Source organism: Rhinoderma darwinii, chromosome 8, assembly GCF_050947455.1.
Source record: "Rhinoderma darwinii isolate aRhiDar2 chromosome 8, aRhiDar2.hap1, whole genome shotgun sequence".
Classification (NCBI taxonomy): domain Eukaryota; kingdom Metazoa; phylum Chordata; class Amphibia; order Anura; family Rhinodermatidae; genus Rhinoderma; species Rhinoderma darwinii.
Window position 1 is genome coordinate 94380908 of NC_134694.1, and position 20951 is coordinate 94401858.

At 42.5% G+C, this 20951-nt stretch overlaps 1 protein-coding gene and 2 non-coding genes across 3 annotated transcripts; all 3 read left to right on the forward strand.

Annotated features, from left to right (window-relative positions):
• Positions 1-934: 934 nt before the first annotated feature.
• Positions 935-8126, forward strand: RBMX (RNA binding motif protein X-linked). Its single transcript, XM_075835909.1, has 9 exons — positions 935-1039; positions 2521-2637; positions 2816-2922; positions 4305-4428; positions 6338-6457; positions 6554-6677; positions 6748-6873; positions 6978-7063; positions 7519-8126. Exons 2-9 carry the CDS (start codon positions 2529-2531, stop codon positions 7821-7823), a joined length of 1101 nt encoding a protein of 366 aa, XP_075692024.1. The 5' UTR covers positions 935-1039; positions 2521-2528; the 3' UTR covers positions 7824-8126.
• Positions 2669-2737, forward strand: LOC142660103 (small nucleolar RNA SNORD61). The gene has a single exon (XR_012850419.1). It is a non-coding gene; the product is annotated as a small nucleolar RNA SNORD61 (small nucleolar RNA).
• On the forward strand, positions 3122-3197 carry LOC142660102 (small nucleolar RNA SNORD61). Its single transcript, XR_012850418.1, has one exon. It is a non-coding gene; the product is annotated as a small nucleolar RNA SNORD61 (small nucleolar RNA).
• Positions 8127-20951: the final 12825 nt, after the last annotated feature.

Genomic DNA, 20951 nt, shown 5'->3' on the forward strand with positions numbered 1-20951 from the left:
GGCGTTCTGTTACGACTGGCCGTTTTTTAAACGGCCATTTTGAAAAACGGCTGTCTAAAAAACCGCATACGAAAAACAATAAAAAATATGGAGACACAAAAACAATTAATTTTGAAAAAAAAAAGTTTTTACTGTGTAAAAGTGGTAAAACATACAAAATCTATACAACTTGTCCCACAAAAAACAAGACCTTATAGAGCTGTGTCGACGCAAAAATATAAAAGTTATAGCTCTTGGAATGCGACAATGGAAAAACGGGAAAAAATTGCTTGATCATTAAGGTTTCAAATGGACTGGTTAAGGGGTGCAACGCCACAATCTCTCACCTGTGGCAAGGTGGTACCCTAGGCGAGCACTTACCCCTCTCCAGAAGGCAAAAATGAGGCAGTCACAAACCCCACATTTATGAATCACATAAACACAAAAAATTGAACAGCACATTCCAAGAAAATGAAACAAAACGCGTATACAGGTGCAATAGGGAATGGTTAGTAGATTTAGCAGTAATGCATATTATATTTAGTGGCTTAGGCGGCATTGGTGTTCGCAGTTTGCTGTCGCCATTTTCTTGTGAGCTGTATAAATTAGCAGTCACGGGCGTTCTTGCACCTGCATACAGTTGTTTCATTTTGTTAGAATGTGCTGTTCATGTGATTGACATGTAGTCACAGGATCACTCGCACAGCTATGGGGGAGATTAGTAATACCACCGACTTGCTATAGTACAGAGGGTGCGTGTAACGTATGACTATATCCAGCATACTGTACTACACATCTCCACCAATAACATGGGGCCGCAGTCCCCGCCCCCTGAGACACGACACATCCATATTGATTAGCGTACACTAAACAAATTTCGGCGCTGAACGCCAGACCGTCACGTGACTCCACTACGTGACCTCCTTCTATTCGCCTTACTGAACATCCGGGAACTGGAGCCTCGCTTTGACTTGGTGACGTCAGATCTATTTAAACGGCACACGGTCTTTGTCCGCGGTCATTTTCTTTAAGGAGCGGTGTGAGGAAGGATTATACTCTGGTGAGTGGCTGGTTGCGGCCTCGTGTGTAGCGCCGGTGCGTGCATGGAGTGTATATGCTTATAATCTGTGAAGCGTGGCTATCGCGTTTACTCCGCCTGTGTGAGCGGGATTCATAGTAAGAGATTGTGGGATTGAGCCGCCATTTTGTGACGAAGCGTGGTGACCATTTTAGCTCCGCTGCTTCAGCTTGTGACTGTCGCGTTAACGCTAAATATAGAGTAATAGCGATTTATTGTTGCATGAACGGCTGCTCGGGGGTGCCGTTTTCGTCAGGCTGGGGATTTTTCGTGCAGCGCCCATTTGCTTCGACGCCATTTTGGACGTTGAGGTTCTTGTGCGCGCGTTCCGTCGCGGTTTCGGCCTGTGTGGGCTACTAGCCCCTTTTGCGCAGTTTTTTTTCTATGTTTGCGGTCGCCATTTTTCGGTTGGGTGTAGACCTCCGTCTAGGCGTAGTACTTGTACGAGCTTCGCGCCCGTTGACCGGCAGCTGTGGGGTGTTACATTTCATGCCTCCTAATTACTAGGTTGGGTTTTATATACATAATTTAGATGAATATTGGCTCATTTAAGGGTTTACCACGTCCGGCTGGCTCTACATGTTGCCCTGCGGCAGTGGATTGGGTGGTTGTGGTATTAACCCCTTCAGTGAGGATCCCCCATGATAAAGTGCCGGCTCCTAACATTACACAAGTGTCTTCCTGCTGCATGAGGGAAACACAAGTCCCGTGAAATTCATCACATTCCTGCGGGGGAGGGGCTACTTATAGTCCTGGTCGCTTTTTCTCAGCTGGTCGGACTGACTTACGTGAGATCTGCCAACAACCTTACATCTGTGGGCAGAGCGAAACTGTCTCCTGCACAACACTGGGCATTATAGGCCAACATGTTCGCTATTCACCTATCCCCCCCCTCCCCCAGAGGTGTGCAGCACCAGGAGACAGGCAGCCGCTTATCTCGCCCATATAAAATTAACATGCATGTTTGTCAGCTTTACTGCTTACTTAGCTGGAGACCAAACAATGTGTGTGTATATAATATATATATTTGCTGGGACCCCCATCGATCGCAAGAACGGGGGTACTGAACTCTCCCATTACTCATCACTGTACCCCCTTCCCCCACACTGGGGAAGAGCCTCAAGCTCGCACCTGCTGCTCGGTCAGTGCCTGGGACTGACGGTTTCAGCAATTCCTATTAACTTTTCATAGAGCGGCAGCACCTGCTCAACCGCCCTCCATGTGATTAAGCAGGGAGCAGAAACGGTGTTTGGGGATCCACAATCAGACGATTGATTTTTTTTTTTTCTTCTGGGTATTTCCCTTTTGAACCAGGAGTCATTTATTTCTTGGCCGTCCTCTCTATACTTTAGACCAATTACTCTGTTACTTGTATGTATTTTCAGTTTTGTTTGTTTGGGATGAGTTGGTCATTGTGGTGGTTGACTATACTGACTTTTTTTTATATAACGTTTTGTCTTTAGGTTAGAAGATGTTTGAAGCGGACCGCCCCGGTAAACTCTTCATTGGTGGCTTGAACACGGAGACCACGGAGAAGGCTCTGGAAGGCGTGTTTGGGAAATATGGCCGCATTGTGGAAGGTAAATGGTCTCTGAATGTGGAAATGAGAATGCGGTGATGAACATTTGGCGTTGATTGAGCTGATAAAGCCTCACTTGTCCTCTAAGAAGTTCTGAGCATTTCTAGCTAAGATCTAGAAGGATTTCACAAAGTTGTTTGCCTAAGAGTGTATTGAAAGGATATGTTTATCTCTTATAGTTCTTCTGATGAAAGATCGTGAAACCAATAAGTCCAGAGGCTTTGCCTTTGTCACGTTTGAGAGCCCTGCAGATGCGAAGGATGCAGCACGGGAACTGAATGGGAAGGTATGTTTAAACTTGCGTTACAGAAAGTGTCTGACTATTGAGGTGCTGGATTATCGCATGGATAGGTAAACAGTATGAATATTTACCTGCACCAGAGCCGCTCTCCAGACTGTCTTTGATGTACTGCTTGTTTGGGAAATACGGCCGCATTGTGGAAGGTAAATGTTCTCTGAATGTGGGTCGTAAAGGAAATGAGAATGCTGTGATGAACATTTGGCGTTGATCAAGTATTGAGCTGATAAAGCCTCATTTGTCCTCTAAGAAGTTCTGAGCGTCTCTCTCCAAGATCTAGAAGTATTTCAGTGTATTGCGGTCCATGTCTAGTACGGCCAGTGCACATATTAATGCACCCCATGAGGTTTAACCCTGATCTTTAGGACCTGCCAAGTAACAACTATTGTATCATTTCCTTCTAACATTGTGCCAGATTTGGGGTTGTCATTAGAGAACACTGCTTTTAGTTTGGAGCCACCGTGTCGGGATGGCGGTGCCCCCCGGGTTTACAGCTGATTGCACTGGGGAAGCCGGTCAAGTTTATTTTAATGGAAGCAACTGCGAAAGCAACACCCTTATGTAAACTAGTGGGACCTAAGATGTAGCTTCGTTAAAGAGGCTCTGTCACCACATAAGTGGCCTATATTGTACATAATGTAATCGGCGCTGTAATGGAGATTACAGCTGTGTTTTTTTATTTAGAAAAACGATCATTTTTGACGGAGTTATGACCTATATTAGCTTTATGCTAATGAGTTTCTCAATGGACAACTGGGCGTGTTTTACTATATAACCAAGTGGGCGTTGTACAGAAGAGTGTATGACGCTGACCAATCAGCGTCATACACTTCTCCCCATTCATTCATTTATACATCACATAGCGATATAGCTATATTGCTATGTGCAGTCACATACACAAACACTAGCGTTACATCCTGACAATGAATATACATTACCTCCAGCCAGGACGTCATGTGTATTCATTCTCCTGACCACTTCTGTAGAGATTTAAGATTCGACAGGAAGAGTACAGAGTACATTCTTGCTGGTCATACATGTTAAATAACTGAAGGGGCAAATGCACAGCTATCTTCCCCTAACTTGTACATTAACGTGCATGATGGGCAGATTGTTCATGTTTGTTTTAATTGGAGAGGTTAATCTGCTAACCTTCCCATGTCCCACAGGTACATCAGCAGGCAGGATTAGTTTGATTTAATGAGCATGGTCAACTTTTGTCCTTATTATGGGTAGTTGTCTTACCAGTCTCGTTGATAATTCTAAGTACTGCAAGTGGCCAGTTACTCGGATAATAATTGGTCAGTAACACTGCATATTCTGACATACATTTTTTTTTTTTGTTTTTTCTCCCCGTTTTTAATTTCCAGGCTTTAGATGGAAAGCCAATTAAGGTTGAACAAGCCATTAAGCCATCTTTTGGAGCAGACAGTAGGAGAGGACCACCTCCACCTAAAAGCCGTGGCCCACCCAGGGGTCTTAGAGGATCTAGAGGTAAAAAACTAGTCTGGTCCATTACAACACTGCTTTATAAGGGTATGTTCACACAATGTGTGTTCAGATGTAATTCAGGCTCTTTATGCCTCGAATTACGCCTGAAAAAAAACGGCACCATTACGCCTACAAACATCTGCCCACTGCTTGCAATGGGAGTATATGGTGGTCTGTTCCCACGAGGCGTAATTTTACATGTAGTTTTCAAAATACGGCGCGTAAAAAAGTGCACGTCATTTCTTGGGACGTTTTTGGAGCCATTTTTCATTGACCACTGAAAAAATAGCTCCAATAACGGCCGTAAAATACGCAGCGAAAAACGGCAGTTGCTACCAAAATGTCTGAAAATCAGGTGCTGTTCGCTTGAAAACAGCTGCGTATTTTCAGATTTATTTTGCTTATCCGTGTGAACATACCCTAAGTTAGTCAAATATTTAGTGTAGACCTTTTATGTGAAAACTTGAAAGCCATGTTTCTCTTCCCCACAAGGCTGACTGGTTCCTGTATAAGAGGCTCTGTCACCACATTATAAGTGCCCTATCTTCTACATAATCTGATCGGCGCTATAATGTAGATAACAGTGGTTTTTATTTTGAAAGTCAATAATTTTTGCGCGAAGTTATGAGCAATTTTAGATTTATGCTAAAATGTTTCTTAATAGACAACTGGGCGTGTTTTACTTTTTATCAACTGGGTGTTGTACAGAGGAGTGTATGAGGCTGACCAATCAGTGACCAATCAGCGTCATACACTTCTCATTGTTCCAGCCCAGTGTGATTATGCAGTGAAAGAAGCTGGGCTGGAACAATGAGAAGTGTATGACGCTGATTGGTCACTGATTGGTCAGCCTCATACACTCCTCTGTACAACACCCAGTTGATAAAAAGTAAAACACGCCCAGTTGTCTATTAAGAAACTAATTAGCATAAATCTAAAATTGCTCAAAAATCGTTTTTCAAAATAAACACTTCTGTTATCTACATTATAGCGCCGATCACATTATGTAGGAGATAGAGCACTTATAATGTGACAGCCTCTAAATTACAAAAATTTCCACCATTTTAACTTCAGCTGAGGTTGCTATAAGGCTATGTTCACACGGAGTATTTTGGGGGAGGAATATCTGCCTCAAAATTCAGTTTGGAACTTTGAGGCAGATATTCCTCTCCCTGCACGCCGATTTTCGCGGCAATTATCGCGCCGTTTTTCGCCCGCGGCCATTGAGCGCCGCGGGCATAAAACAGCGAGAAATACGCTTTCTCCTGCCTCCCATTGAAGTCAATGGGAGGTCAGAGGTGGAAGCGCCCGAAGATAGGGCATGTCGCTGCTTTTTCCCGCGAGGCAGTTTTACTGCTCACGGGAAAAAGACGCCGACGCCTCCCATTGAAATCAATGGGAGGCGTTCTCAGGCCGTTTTTGCCGAGTTTTGCGACGCTGTTTCCGCGTCAAAAAACTCGGCAAAATACCCCGTGTGAACATAGCCTAAGCCTTTTTAATAAATATTTATGGTCTCTAGTTATGGGTTCTGTTATTTCCTCCCCACTTAAAATGGAGGTTCTTCATGATGGCTTTACTGAAATACGAAGACCTCTTTCAGACGGCTTATTAGATATAGACTGTTAAACATGGGTAGACCAGACCCACTGCAGCTCTACTGAATCAAACTTACAACCCCATAGATCCCCTTGGCACTTTGTTTGTTCCAGTAGGACTGCAGCAGGGTGTCTGTAATCTCCAGAATGCAGTCTAACCATTGGCATTATACGCCAGTCTGAATGATGCCTATGTTTGTTGAGCTATGTGGATACCTTTGAGGATGAACTCAGTGGCTTAGATTGGCAAGGTTGCATTTAGAGGTCCCCTAAAATTGGTAAGCAGTAATGACAAGTTTTTTGTTTTTTTTAAATAGGTGTTTCATCAAGAGGGCAAATGCCTCTTAAAAGGGGGCCCCCACCCAGAAGTGGAGGTCCACCACCAAAGAGATCTGCACCATCTGGTCCTGTTCGCAGCAGTAGCATGGGTGGAAGAGGTATGTTTTTGTGTTTTTCCGGTCCCAAACCCCCATCCCAACAGAATCTGGTTTTCTATAGATAGTTCCATGTTCTAACAGTTATTCTGTTTGCAGCTCCACTGTCACGTGAAAGGGATGGATATGGAGGACCTCCTCGCAGAGAACCAATGCCATCTAGACGAGATGTTTACTTGTCACCCAGAGATGATGGCTACAGTGGAAAAGACAGATATGACAGGTAAGAGTTTCAAGCCTGGCTTGGTAATTGATTATATTTTGCACATTCTCTAATAAAGTTTGTTTTTCAGTTACTCTGGCAGAGATTATGGAAGCTCCAGGGACTCAAGAGATTATGCACCACCACCAAGAGATTATGCATATCGGGATTATGGCCACTCAAGTTCCCGTGATGATTATAGCTCCAGAGGCTATGGGTATGTTTTAATTAAATTCTCTTTTTTTTTTTTTTTTCTCTTCAGTTAATAGAAATCTATTGTCGAACAGTCTAAATAAAAACTAAATATTTTTATTTTATTAGTGATCGCGATGGATATGGGGGCCGAGATAGAGAGTATTCTGATCACCCTAGTGGCAGTTCATACAGGGACTCGTATGAGCCTTACGGTAAGGTGTTATTTTATAAATTGCTCTGTCTTTCAGGATACATATTTGCCCCATGAAGATAACATTAAAGAACAAAAACGAAATACTAGTCTATTTTGGGGCAGAGTCAAATTATACTCCCCCATACATGGAATGCTAATATATGCACTACAGCAAGATAAAAAAAAACAAAACAGTGAAGCAAACACCACTCCATGGATAACATGTGGCAGAATCTGCAATCTAAGCTGCTGCTCTGGAGATCATGACCCAAATGAGCATAAGTTTAAGTGTGCCTTGACTATTATATTCAACCTTGTAGGTTTTCCTCAGTCAATAGAATTTCCTAAACAAGGCAGTCCATACCAAAACAAACTTCTGAAATACAAGCAAACTTAAATAAGCTGCAAATATCAAATTGCAATGTGATATGTAACTTATAGTATTGCCCTATTGCCTGACCATTGACCCTGCAGGTAACTCACGTAGTGCCCCACCTGCAAGAGGGCCACCTCCATCATATGGTGGAAGCAGTCGCTATGATGATTACAGCAGCAATCGGGATGGATATGGAGGCAGAGACAGTTACTCAAGCAGCAGAAATGATATCTACTCAAGTGGACGTGACAGAGTTGGCAGACAGGAACGTGGCATGCCATCAATGGATAGAGGCTATCCACCTCCACGTGATTCATACAGCAGTTCAAGTCGGGGTGTCCCCCGCGGTGGTGGCCGTGGAGGAAGCAGATCTGATAGAGGAGGTGGCAGAAGCAGATACTAAAGTTAAAAAAACACAAAACATGGACCAAAGACCTTTTATTAAATGACAATGTGGCATATGCTCTGCCTTTACCACCAGCGGACTACTATAAAAGGAGTTTGTTTTGTTTTTTTTTTTTTATTTATCTTTACTTTTTTTAACTTTTTTCCCATCCTCCCATGAATCTTGTGTTCATTTGAGGAAGTTGAAATGCTTAACCTTCACATTTTGTTAGCTTTTCTCTGAAATGTACAATGTGTAGTGTAAGTTGTGTATTAGTGTTGTAACTTTTTTTTCAAAAAGTAAAGTTTCAGTGAAACGCCACATCTCCGCTTATTTCGTAATGGTATCCCCATAAATGAGCACACACGAGTTGCAATGGAAACGCCAAAATGAGAAATAATGCAACTTGTTTATATATATATTTGTAAATGAGTATGCTGCTAACGCAACAAACCCGAATCTACAAACTTATGTCAAATGGGTATATAAAGGATCCTAAGATTTAAACCCTCTAAACCTGGATTATGCATACCCAACTCGCCAACAATTGTCAAACAAAACGGACTCCTTGCACACCCACTCTAATGAATTTGACACACGGTTCACAAATAGTCCGTTCATTCAAAGAAGCTTCCAAACCATATGTACTTTTACTGTTTCAATGTGTTTGCAAATCTGTAGTGTCACTTTTAAAGGATTGACTCTAAAGGCTAATGAAGAAGCAAATGATGTCTCCTCAAAGAACATGAAAGCCTAAAACAAGTGCATCTTTCTACTGTAAACCATCATATTCCTGAGAAACTGCTGAGGGTAAGCAAAGACAACCAATTTTTGTTTTCAGTCTAAGTCAAACTTGCTGCATATGTCTCATGGTACAGAGTTCTTTACATTATGGAGATTAAACCTGGAAAGGCACTGCTGGATAACTAAATACAACCCACATTATGCTTGGATTAAAATAACTTAGTATGGAAATGGATGCCAACTTTCAATAGGAGAGTGAGGTTTCACTTTAAACTAGTGATTGTAAGTAAAATGCTCTGACTTGACTCTAGCCTCGGAAGTTCCAACAAATACGCACTTCTAGATTTTTAAACAAAAAAAAAAATTGAAACAAAAAGCAGCTTATTGCCACGTGTAAATGTTTTGACACCTCAACGCTTGACGTTTCAAACCCGAATATACTGGAGATCTACAAAAAGCCTAAGCTAATCATGGCAGTGCACAATGGAAACTACACGCTAAGTCATCCCAATGTTCCTTTCCAAACAAATGGCGCCTGGATGTCATTGAAAAGTTACAACTACAGATTGGGTTGGGTGCTGTGGATTAGGGGTTGTCTCTTATAAACCTTATAATTGTTTTGTTGCAGGTTAAACATTCCAGAGTGCGTTGGATTGTAGGAAGAGACAGTCTGTGCTCCCAGGGAGTTTAAGGTATGATAGTAGGCTGATACTTTTTTTTTTTCTTCGTGCATAGTCAATTTACTACTAGAGAGATGAGCATGTTTATTGCCCAATTCGACTCCGCTTGGTGTTTATTTTGACCGACTTAAGTGAACCCTAAACCTAGAAATGAATAACAAAAGTAAACCAGAGATAAACTTGGCCTCCCTGTCAGTCTGCAGTATTTTTATATTCCTGAATCTGTGGAAATCATGCAAAAGAATCGGATGCTAATTTCCCCCTGACTACTTTCGATGTTAGTCGATCAAACTGCTGAGGAGGTATGGCTTAAAGGCCACGTACAGCTTAACTTTATCTAAATCATTATGGCTGCTTTTGTATATTTATTAGAGGTTCCTGCACTCTTAATAGTTTTATTTAGCGGGCGCCTTTACTTGCTGGCAGCTAGTCTATCATGTGACTTTGCACTGCATTGTAAGGGTATGTTCACACGGCAGCGTCCATTACGGCTGAAATCACGGAGTTGTTTTCAGGAGAAAACAGCTCCGGCATTTCAGACTTAATAGCATGTGCAGGCGTTTTTCGCTGCGTCCATTACGGACGTAATTGGAGCTGTTTTTCTATGGTTCTAATGGAAAACTGCTCCAATTACGTCCCAAGAAGTGACAGGCACTACTTTGACACGGGCGTCTTTTTTTACGCGCCGTCTTTTGACAGCGGCGCATAAAAAAAAAAAATGACCGTCAGTACAGAACATCGTAAAGCCCATTCAAATGAATGGGCAGCTGTTTGCCGGCGCATTGGAGCCATATTTTCGGACGTAATTCGAGGTTAAAACGCCTGAATTACGTCCGTAAATAGTGTGTGAACTGGCCAATAAAGCTTGAACTTTAAGGGTAAGGCAACACAGAGCAGCTGTACGTCAAAGTCGGATAGAGGAGATATGGAACGTGCTCACTGAGTGAACCCGCTCCATATGATGCTGGTATCTGCTCTGTTACAGCCGACACTTCAGAGTAATGAGCGATCCCGCTCGTTTAACTCAATAGTGACCGCAGCATTTAAATCGTTAGAGGGGGTAACCCCCTCTTAACAGCTCATCGTGCCCCCTGCAATGCAATTACAGGGGGGCGATGGTTGCTATTGCTGCCTGGGGGTCTAATGAAGGCCCCCAGGTCCGCCGTCTTTTAAGTGCTGCCTCCGGCCTTACTTGTTCTGGCCTTACTCCACGTGGTACATTTGTTGCAGAAAGTCGTCTGTTCACATCTCTGAATGGAGTTTCTAAAATCCTTTCACAAGCTGGAGATAATGTCATTCAGGTGTACAGGATCTTCAGTCAGAAATTTGTGACAAATCTGCTAAGTGTAAACTTGCCCTTAGATCACTAACACAGCAGTTTTTGTATTTGAAAGCCAAAACCAGTAGTGGAATCTACATAGTGAAAAAGTATACTAGAGAGATCTCCAAGTTTTGGCCCCTCCTTGTCTAGGCGTACCAATACTGAAGCACAATACTGCTGTTAGTGTCCTAGGACTCATTTTTGAATCAAGCAATCCCTCCTATGGCTTAGGTCTAACAATTGTATTACAGCTCAATGTGTGTATACAGCTGTATATTTAGTACAGAGGACTGGAAGTCATGCACCGTTGTAAGGCTGAGTTTACACTCTGCGTAAAAATTACACAGTTAAGCCGGCCTACAAATCTGCACCAAAATTCGCAAAGGAATCCACCTGTTCTACCTATCCATCCAATTTTCTTAAATCAAAATCTACATATAACTTGGGGTGTCATAGGCTTAATGTTGCAAATTTCGTTTGCTGGACCTGGGATCAAATAATTTTATTTTTAAATACCTTTCTGTAGATGTTCCAGATGGCATGGACACCCTGGAGTCCTGTGAAGTGATCGCTTGACCAGCTTTGGATGGATGTAGGTGTGTTCTACCAGTTGTGTGGGGATACGGAGTAAGTGGTCTCCCCACCCTACATGATATCTATATAAGCATTGTAGTCTGCATTTAAGCTTCATTTAAAATGGAATCTGAATTCTGTTGTGCCTGTATGCGTGTTGTGGGGAGCTATGCTTCTTTTGCACGTGGCGTAGGCTCACACTGTTCATACTGCCATTGTGAATGAAGCCTTAAGATTAGAGCATTGAACATCTTGCTTAGTAGGGTTTGGCTTTGCTTCTTATGGCTAGTGACATATTGAGGGTAGCATGCACAAACTTACTAGACTAAAACTATGCTTCATCCCATAAAGGAGTTGGTACACCTGAAGCTTATGCCTGTGCTGTTAGTGTATGGTACGCTCACACAACAACAAAAAAAATTGACGGGGGAAAGTGTTGTAGATTTGCCCCAGAATCCTTGGCATAAAGCTGAGGTTGATTAGCCACAATCAATGAGGATAATTAGTGTCTGTGGCCATTAGATGCGGTTTCTGCATAAAGAACTGACATGTCCTAGCTCCCCCCCCCCCCCTTCCCCACAATGCAGATTTTAAAACTTGAGTTTTAGGCACTACCTTGTGGATTTCCTATTAATCTATGGGATCTGTGTGAATCCATCGTGCACACATGGCCTTCGTGTCCAATAGTAAAACCATTGAAAGTGGTCCCTTCACCCCACCTCAGGAATTGCAAACTAATACTGCCAATTATGAAAGATTTTGCCACTACAATGCTATGGTCCCTGTTCAGAACCCCCCCCCCCCCCCCCTCAGTCAGAGAGCTGCTGTATGGAGCCACTCTTTCTTTATGGCTTATTGATGCTGCCCTTTGGCAGAAAGTTTTCAGCTATGGACATTCATGCTAGTCATGTAAAATGGCAACTGGCATTCCATTGGCATAAAAGGGAATCTGTTATACAGACTGGGCAAAAAGGACTTACTGCCTCCACCATGAAGTGCCACTCATAGTGCAGAAGAGACAGTGTGGTCAGGAGTTGGTGGCATACTGTGCACATTCTTTTAATCTGTACCCGAAACTCTCTGGTTTCAATACCAAACCACAATTTATATAAAGTGTCCTCTAGATCTTTACAAAGCGACACCAAAAAACTGAAATAAAGATCAGCTCTTTGCTCCAAATAGTAGTAGAGACATTCTTCGTTTTTGCATGCTTTTTTTTTTTCTCTTACTGCTGGAATCTGCATATGCACTTAATAAACTTCTAGAATATCAAATATAACGGATGATAATACAAGTAATAAACTCCACATTCTACATTTGAGATTTGTCTGTGTTTCTTTTACCTGAGCTACTTATGAAAAAAATGGTAATGTTGCTATTTGGCTTTACACTCCATATTTCTAAGTAGATTAGTAAGGTCTGCAGTAGATACTTAATCATAAATTGTATCAAATTGCTTAGACACAAATGTTAAACTATCTGTCTACGAACAGTCTACCAGTACGGCAGCCGCAACATGCAGTTACACTTGTCACCTTTTTATGGTATAAGTCTAAAGGCCTCATTCTGGCCGTGCACTGGAGAAGTTGGATGCAGCAGTTTTTAATGCATTCATACTGGACAAACTCTGGAATAACAACTGATTACATAGTTGTTAAAGTATTGCTGTGACACTTTAAAATTCTCATGTAATTCTTTCCCTTTAAGAATTTTTCGTCAATGTTTTCTTTAAAGGGGTATTCCCAACGTAGACATTAATTGCATATCCACAAAACATGCCACATATGTCTGATAGATGTGGGTTCCAGCTCTGGGAACCTGTTCCTATATTGAGTATGGGGGTCACCCACTGCCACTTGGCACGGCAGATGGCAAGCTGCAGATTCCAGGTAGGGACCATTGGAGAAGGCTGCGCATGTCTGCGACTCCATCCTGTATTTGTGTTATGGAAACTGCGGAGTGCTGCTCATCTGTTTCCATAATTCCCACACAACAGAATAAAGACTTCACTGGTCCCTGCCTGGAATCATGTTTGTATTTAATAAAACGAAACTATTTTATGGTGTTTATAAAATAAAAAAATTCAAATTTGGACTATATGGGGACTTTATCCGCACCTATCTCTCGAATGGGGCTTTAAACCTTTTGTGTTCCCGTTGCCACTTGTGATTTCCGACTATGTAACAAAGCGGTTATTACCGTATCTCCCATAGAACTGGATGTCCGTTACGGAAGCCGCTTAGCATATGAGATATGCTGGTTTCTCTATACATTGTCTAAAATCCAAGTGGCTGCGGGAACATAGAAAGCTAGAATGGGGTTTAGGGAGCCTTGCTCTAGAGATAGGTGTGGGTCCTACCTCTGGATCTATCTGACATGGCCTATCCTGTGGATATGTCATTAATGTCCCTAATGGGGAAAACACTTTAAAGAATTGAACAAATGTATTTAATGTATATTCTGGCAATACTGCTTTATCACCTAGACACGTTACCTATCCAGAGGATATAACTGCTTAGGGCCCCACTGATACGACTTCCACCGCTCACTAGAACAAGCCCCCCCACTCTTTCTAAAAAAAAAAAAATGCAGTGAGGAGAACTTTAGAAGTGTGGTGACAAGCGTGCGTGGTGCTGCTCTACAAAATCTATGGGACTGCCATAGAAGGCAGAATACAGCACTCTGCTATTTCCAACATTCTTAGACATTGAATGGGGTGCATGTTTACTGCTGGGGGTGTAGTGAGCAATTTGGCATCATTGTTCTAGTAACATCATAAGCTACCACCCTTAGGCTGGGTTCACACGACCTTTTTTCAGACGTAATGGAGGCGTTTTACGCCTTGAATTACGTCTGAAAAAACGGCTCAAATGTCAGCAAACATCTGCCCATTACTTTCAATGGGCTTTATGATGTACTGTGCCGACAACCTTTACGCGTCGCTGTCAAAAGATGGAGCGTAAAATTACAGCCTCGTCAAAAGAAGTGCAGGACACTTCTTGGGACGCATTTGGAGCCGTTTTTCATTGATTCCAAAGAACAGCTACAAATTACGTCCATAAAAGATGCCCCGCAAAATGTGAGTAAATGCAATTACGTCTGAAATTCAGGAGCTGGTTTCTCCTGAAAACAGCCCTGTAATTTCAGATGTAATTGCAGTTATCGTGTGCACATACCTTTAACTGAATAGCTGGTAAATTATGATTTGGGGATTATCCCTTTTAATGATATGCTGGATTAATCTGTGTGCCAGCATATTTGTTGGTCTGAGCAATCTCCATGGTGATGCCAACCCCAGCTACTGGGACCTGTCATCGTGGTTTTCAGGGACTCCTTCCCTTGTATTGTACTTTGATCATATTTGTTAACAGCACTAAAGGGGTTTAAATGCTCCAGCTCATGTGTAAACCCGGTCAACCCCCCTGGCCTTGAGAGAGAATTTAAAAGCATTGAGACCTCTGAAGGTGTCCTATGGCATCTGGCACCAAGACTAATCCTGAGGTGGGGGTCTCCGTGAAGTGGAATTTTTCCAGCATACCCCTCAGATGCTTGAGTGGGTTAAGATCTGGGAAATATGGAGGCCGAGCCAACACCTTGAACTCTGGCAGGTGCCTCAAACTTGGTTTTGCAGCAATGTTTAGTTAGGCGGTACGTGACAGAAACATCCACATCAATGACGGTCCAAGGTTTTCCAGCAGAACAGTGCTTTGACCATCGTACTGCTTCTGCCAGCTTGCCTTCTTTCCATAGTGCATCCTGGTGCCATCTCTATCCCAGGTAAGTGACCGCATGCACCTGGCTGCTGTCCATGTGATGTAAAAGAAAGTGTGATATATTTTTGTTTACTCACTCACACTTCTGGTTCCGTGTAGCTGCCGGCTGGTCAAATGCATGCAGCAGGCTGCGATGAATGGTGTTCTGATACCTTTCTATCAACGAGCACTATTTCAGCAACTTGCGCTATGGTACTTTTACTGTGGGATCGGATCAGACTGGTAAGCCTTTGTTCCCCATGTGCATCAATGAGCTTTGGGCACTCTTGGTCCTGTAGCGTGTAACCGGCTATTTTTTACTTAGGCCACATTTGGTAGAACAGCTGCATAAGGGGCATGTGATTTAGGCTTTGCTACATCCATAAGACACCAAAAAAAATAAAAATTTGCTGACTTGTCGCAAATAACTTAGTCGCATGTGGTTTAGAGTGTCTATGTAGGCAAAGTTGCATTACTTCCATTCTGCATTTCTCTTAAAGAGGCTCTGTCACCAGATTTTGCAACCCCTATCTGCTATTGCAGCAGATAGGCGCTGCAATGTAGATTACAGTAACGTTTTTATTTTTAAAAAACGAGCATTTTTGGCCAAGTTATGACCATTTTTGTAGTTATGCAAATGAGGCTTGCAAAAGTCCAAGTGGGTGTGTTTAAAAGTAAAAGTCCAAGTGAGCGTGTATTATGTGCGTACATCGGGGCGTTTTTAATACTTTCACTAGCTGGGCGCTCTGAAGAGAAGTAACATCCTCTTCTCTTCAGAACGCCCAGCTTCTGACAGTGCAGATCTGTGACGTCACTCACAGGTCCTGCATCGTGACGGCCACATCGGCACCAGAGGCTACAGTTGATTCTGCAGCAGCATCAGCGTTTGCAGGTAAGATCGACTTACCTGCAAACGCTGATGCTGCTGCAGAATCAACTGGTGCCGATGTGGCCGTCACGATGCAGGACCTGTGAGTGACGTCACAGATCTGCACTGTCAGAAGCTGGGCGTTCTGAAGAGAAGAGGATGTTACTTCTATACACAACGCCCAGCTAGTGAAAGTATTAAAAACGCCCCGATGTACGCACATAATACACACCCACTTGGACTTTTGCAAGCCTCATTTGCATAACTACAAAAATGGTCATAACTTGGCCAAAAATGCTCGTTTTTTAAAAATAAAAACGTTACTGTAATCTACATTGCAGCGCCTATCTGCTGCAATAGCAGATAGGGGTTGCAAAATCTGGTGCCAGAGCCTCTTTAAGGCCTCATGCACACGTCTGTAGTGGTGTGCACGGCTGTTATTTACAGCTGGGACTGCCAAGGAGCGTCACTCGCGAGCTGGCTGCAAATCGCGGGCTGTGTACCTGGCCGCGTGCATTAATGTCAATGAGCCTGGACTGCAAAACACGGCCGTAATAAGACGTCCTGGGCCGTGCACGGACCGTGGAAACCATGGTCGTGTGCATGGGCCCATAGAAGTGAGTAGGGCTGCAATTCACCTGCAGATTTTACCACACACACTGCAGCAAATCCACACCCCAACCCAGTCTTAATGTTAAAAAACACACACACACACACACTCACACTCTCTCTCTTCAATAAGTGAACCTCATAGATTCATTACACACAGAGTGATCTATTTCCAGCATTTTTTTCTTTTAATGTTGATGATTATGGTAACAGTTAATGAAAACCCAAAATTTCGTGTCTTAAGAAAATTAGAATATTATAAAAGCCCAATTTCAAAATTGATTTTTAATACCGAAATGTTGTCCTACTGAAAAGTACGTACAGTATCTGCCCTCAATACTTGGCCGGGGCTCCTTTTATAAGGATCACTGCGGCGTGGCATGGAGGTGATCAGCCTGTGGCACTGCTGAGGTGTTATGGAAGCCCAGGTTGCTTTGATAGCGGTCTTCAGCTCATCTGCATTGTTGGGTCTGGTGTCTCATCTTGCTCTTGACAATACCACATATATTCTCTAGGGTGTTTAGGGCACGTGAGTTTGCTGGCCAATCAATCTGTGATACTGTGGTTATTAAACCAGGTGTTGGTACATTTGGCAGTGTGGGCAGGTGCCAAGTCCTGCTGGAAAATGAAATCCGCATCTCCATAAAGCTCGTCAGCAGAGGGAAGCATGAAGTGCTTGAAAATTTCCTGGTAGACGCTACGCTGACTCTGGACTTGACAACACAGTGGACCAACACTGCTGCTCAGTGATCCAAAGTCCTGTTTTCAGATAAAATAAAATTTTGCATTTCATTTGAAAACCAAAGTCCCAGAGTCTGGAGGAAGAGTGGAGAGGCGTCAATCCAAGTTGCTTGCGGTCCAGTGTGAAGTTTCCACAGTCAGCGATGGTTTGGGGAGTCATGTCCTCTGCTGATGTTTGTTCACTGTGTTATATCAAGTGCTATTGGCTCTCATACTCATGTTTATTGTACATTGATGTCTTTGTCTCATGTTTTGTACTTAAATGCTGTGGAAACCTTTCCACTTAATATTTTTATTGTTCATTTGATTTCAAAATTTTCGTCTTTAAAAATGTCCTACCATTTTGCTGCCTAAAGTCTGAGGTATTCTTGTTGACCGCTTATGTCCTGCAAATTCTGACACAAAGTCATAGTTCTCCTGACGGAGGCTAACCTCATCTTCGCCCTTCTCTCAGTGTTAGAAATAGACGCAGGAAGAGGTTGTACATGGTAGATCAAAGAGGGGGGGGGGTGTTTCAAAGTCTTCAGGGAAAGCAGATCACACGGGCTCCCGGTATCATCAGAGTGTAGATAGAGTGGAGAGCAGAGGGAGAACAACACTGAGAGATAGCTGTGCTGATACATTAGAGCTAGTGAAGGCAGCAGCAGCCTGGACTCGCATCCAGCATGTATAACTGAGGGACGTGCCCACATGAGACAAGTCTGAAACTAAGAGCTGGATGCAAACTGAATATCAGAGGCTGAAAATGAATGAAGATTGCAGCCTGAAATTTGGTGGTTACCTGGAATTACCTTACCACTAAGGCTCTCTGAACGACACATTTTTTGCCTACGCTTAACGCTCACGCCGGGAAACGCTCCTGACATATATGTTACATGTTGGCTGTGACGGATGTCTTGATATTTGCATTCCTCATCTTAGAGTTTAAGGGTCAGTTCACACGGTGGATTTTGCTTGGTGGGCTCCGCCACAAAATCTGCTGGAGAATTATTCCTGCCGTTGGCAAGAAGATTCCTCTTCCCATTGACTTCGATGGGTGGTTCGGGCAGAATCCTTCTGAAGATTGGGCAGAATCCTCCTAGCTAGCGGGGAAAAAGAAGCGCCGACTCCCATTGAAATTCATGGTAGGTGGAATTTTGCGGATTCTGCTATATAACATGAACTCTCATGACCTTCAAGCGGATACAATTATAGTTTATGGGTGATTACTACAACTATAAGGCATTCCCTTAACGCAAACGTCGCCCATAGAGTCTAATGGTATCTGTTTAACTTATACGTCATGAAAGACTATTGAAAAGCCCATGAGCTATGCATTAAATGTATACCTGTGACTCCCATATACTTTTATTTTCTAAAAAAAACAAACTTCAGCCCCCCCTCAGGATGTAAAGGCTCAGTCTATTACACTATTCAATCCTCCAAAATTAAGGTATACCAGCCTGACGGAGGAAACTTTTGAGCTAATGAAGCCTCATGGACACTTTTAGCATGTACGTCGGGAGGGCCAAATTGTAGGGCCAAAATGTGATCTGCACAGAGACTAACATATATAAAAATAATTTCTCCCACGTCAAAGGTTTCCATAGCTTTTAAACCATTTTTACATATGTAGAGCGTCCCAGAATTATTAGCGCTCTATAAAAAAAATGTGATAAATGTTTTGGTCTAGACCCAGCACCGCTCTAATTAGGACAATTTTCAAATTATCAGGGCTGTTTCCCTTTGTAAATGGGACTGCTGTTTATTTCCTGGGCAAATATGTAATGTAAGAAAACATTTTCTCTGGATTTGCTGATGGTATAAAAGAAAAATTGTAATAAAATAAAAAAAAATTGTGAAAATAAACAAATAGTAAGCTTTCGTTCACATCTGTCTCGGGGTTCAAATCCCCTAGGGGGGCTGATAAAGAGTGTAGAAAAAAAAAGTGAAAAAAAGTTTTTAGTAGTGACAAGAAATAAAAATATTAAAAGTTAAAAAAAAAAACTTTTCCCATTTTCTGCCTAAAGTAATGTAAAAAATAAAAAAAGTAAACAAAATTGGTATCGCTGCGTCTGTAAAAGTCTGAACTATTACAATATAGCGATATTTAGCGTGCACGGTGAACACCGTAAAAAATAAAAAATGTAAACAAAATTGCTGTTTTTTGGTCAACTCAACTCTAAGGCCGGATTCACACGAGCGTGTGCATTTTGCGTGCGCAAAAGGCACTTAACAGCTCCGTGTGTCATCACCATATGATGCGCGGCTGCGTGATTTTCGCGCAGCCGCCATCATTATGACACTCCGTTTGGATGTTTGTAAACAGAAAAGCACGTGGTGCTTTTCTGTTTACATTCATAGTTTTACTGCTGTTGCGCGAATCACGCGCGTTACACGGAAGTGCTTCCGTATGGTGCGCGTGATTTTCACGCACCCATTGACTTCAATGGGTGCGTGATGCGCGAAATACGCACAAAGAACGGACATGTGAGTTTTACGCAGCGAACTCACGCTGCGCAAAAATCACAGACTGTCTTCACGGCCCCATAGACTAACATAGGTCCGTGCGAGACGCATGACAATCACGCGCGTTGCACGGACGTATATCACGTTCATCTGAATAAGCCCTAAAAAAAGTGTAATAAAAAGTGATTAAAAAGTTCTACGTACCGATAAAAACGGCAGCTCGCCCCGCAAAAAAAATAAGCCCTCACACCACTCAATCGGTGAAAAAATAAAAAAAAAGTTATGGCTCACAGAATGTGGCGACACAAAAAGTTTATTATCAATAAAAGTAGTAAAATAAAAAAAAACTATATAAAATTTGCTATCCCCGTAATCGTATTGAGCCACAGAGTAAAGATACGTTGTCGTTTTTACCGTACGGTGAAAGCCGTAAAAACGAAACCGAAAAAACAATTGAGGAATCAAAGTTTTTCCAACTTCAGCCCGCAAATAAAAAAAATTCAGTTTCCCAGTACATTATATAGATCTATAAATGGTACCACAAGAAACTACAACTCCTCCCGCAAAAAAATAAGCCCTCACACCACTCTATTGATGGAAATATAAAAAAAGTTACGGCTCTTGGAATGCGAGTTGTGAAAGACGAAACTGAAAAATCAAAACATGGCTTTGTCCCGAAGGGGTTAAATATCGTTCGTAAGCCATATTTAACGGCATCGATATCTAAGTAATGGAGAAAGATAGGAACATTTTTTAAAGTTAGACATGGTTTGTACAGCCCTGCCCGTTACATGCTGGGCAGGTGGAAGGTTCTCTTTAACTGGAATAAATATAGTATCACATATCATGGAATCAAGAGGATTAAATTTGTTCTCATCACCAGTGAAAGCCGAGATTAACCCTTGCTAAATTGCTCCACGGGCAAGATGAAGGGTTAAATATGGCCTTCTTTCTTTGCATCATTGAAGAACCAGGCGGTTATTGATCAGACACGAATGGCTTATCAAATGTCTGTGATGTGAAAAACCCCTTTGATATGGACACCTCAGATCCGGTGGAGTGGGGCATCAGTCACCTTGAATTGATAACATCTGGAAGGTGTCTGTATATTCTCCCCATGTTTGCCTGGGTTTCCACCGGGATCACTGGTGCTATATAAGCAACAGGAAAAATAACACACATTTTATTTATCCCCTTTCTGCTACAATAAACATGCATGCTAGAACCATCTGCTGTAATATCTGTCATGTCTGGCCAACTTTAGGCTGTGTTCGCACAAACATAATATGGCTCTGAGCCTTATATTTAGTGCCAAAAGCAAGAATGTATCCCCTCATCTTCATTACTGCCAAGACTGCTCCTGTGTTGGTAGATGAGTGCTGGGTCCTTCTAACGAAGCCAAGGTGATGG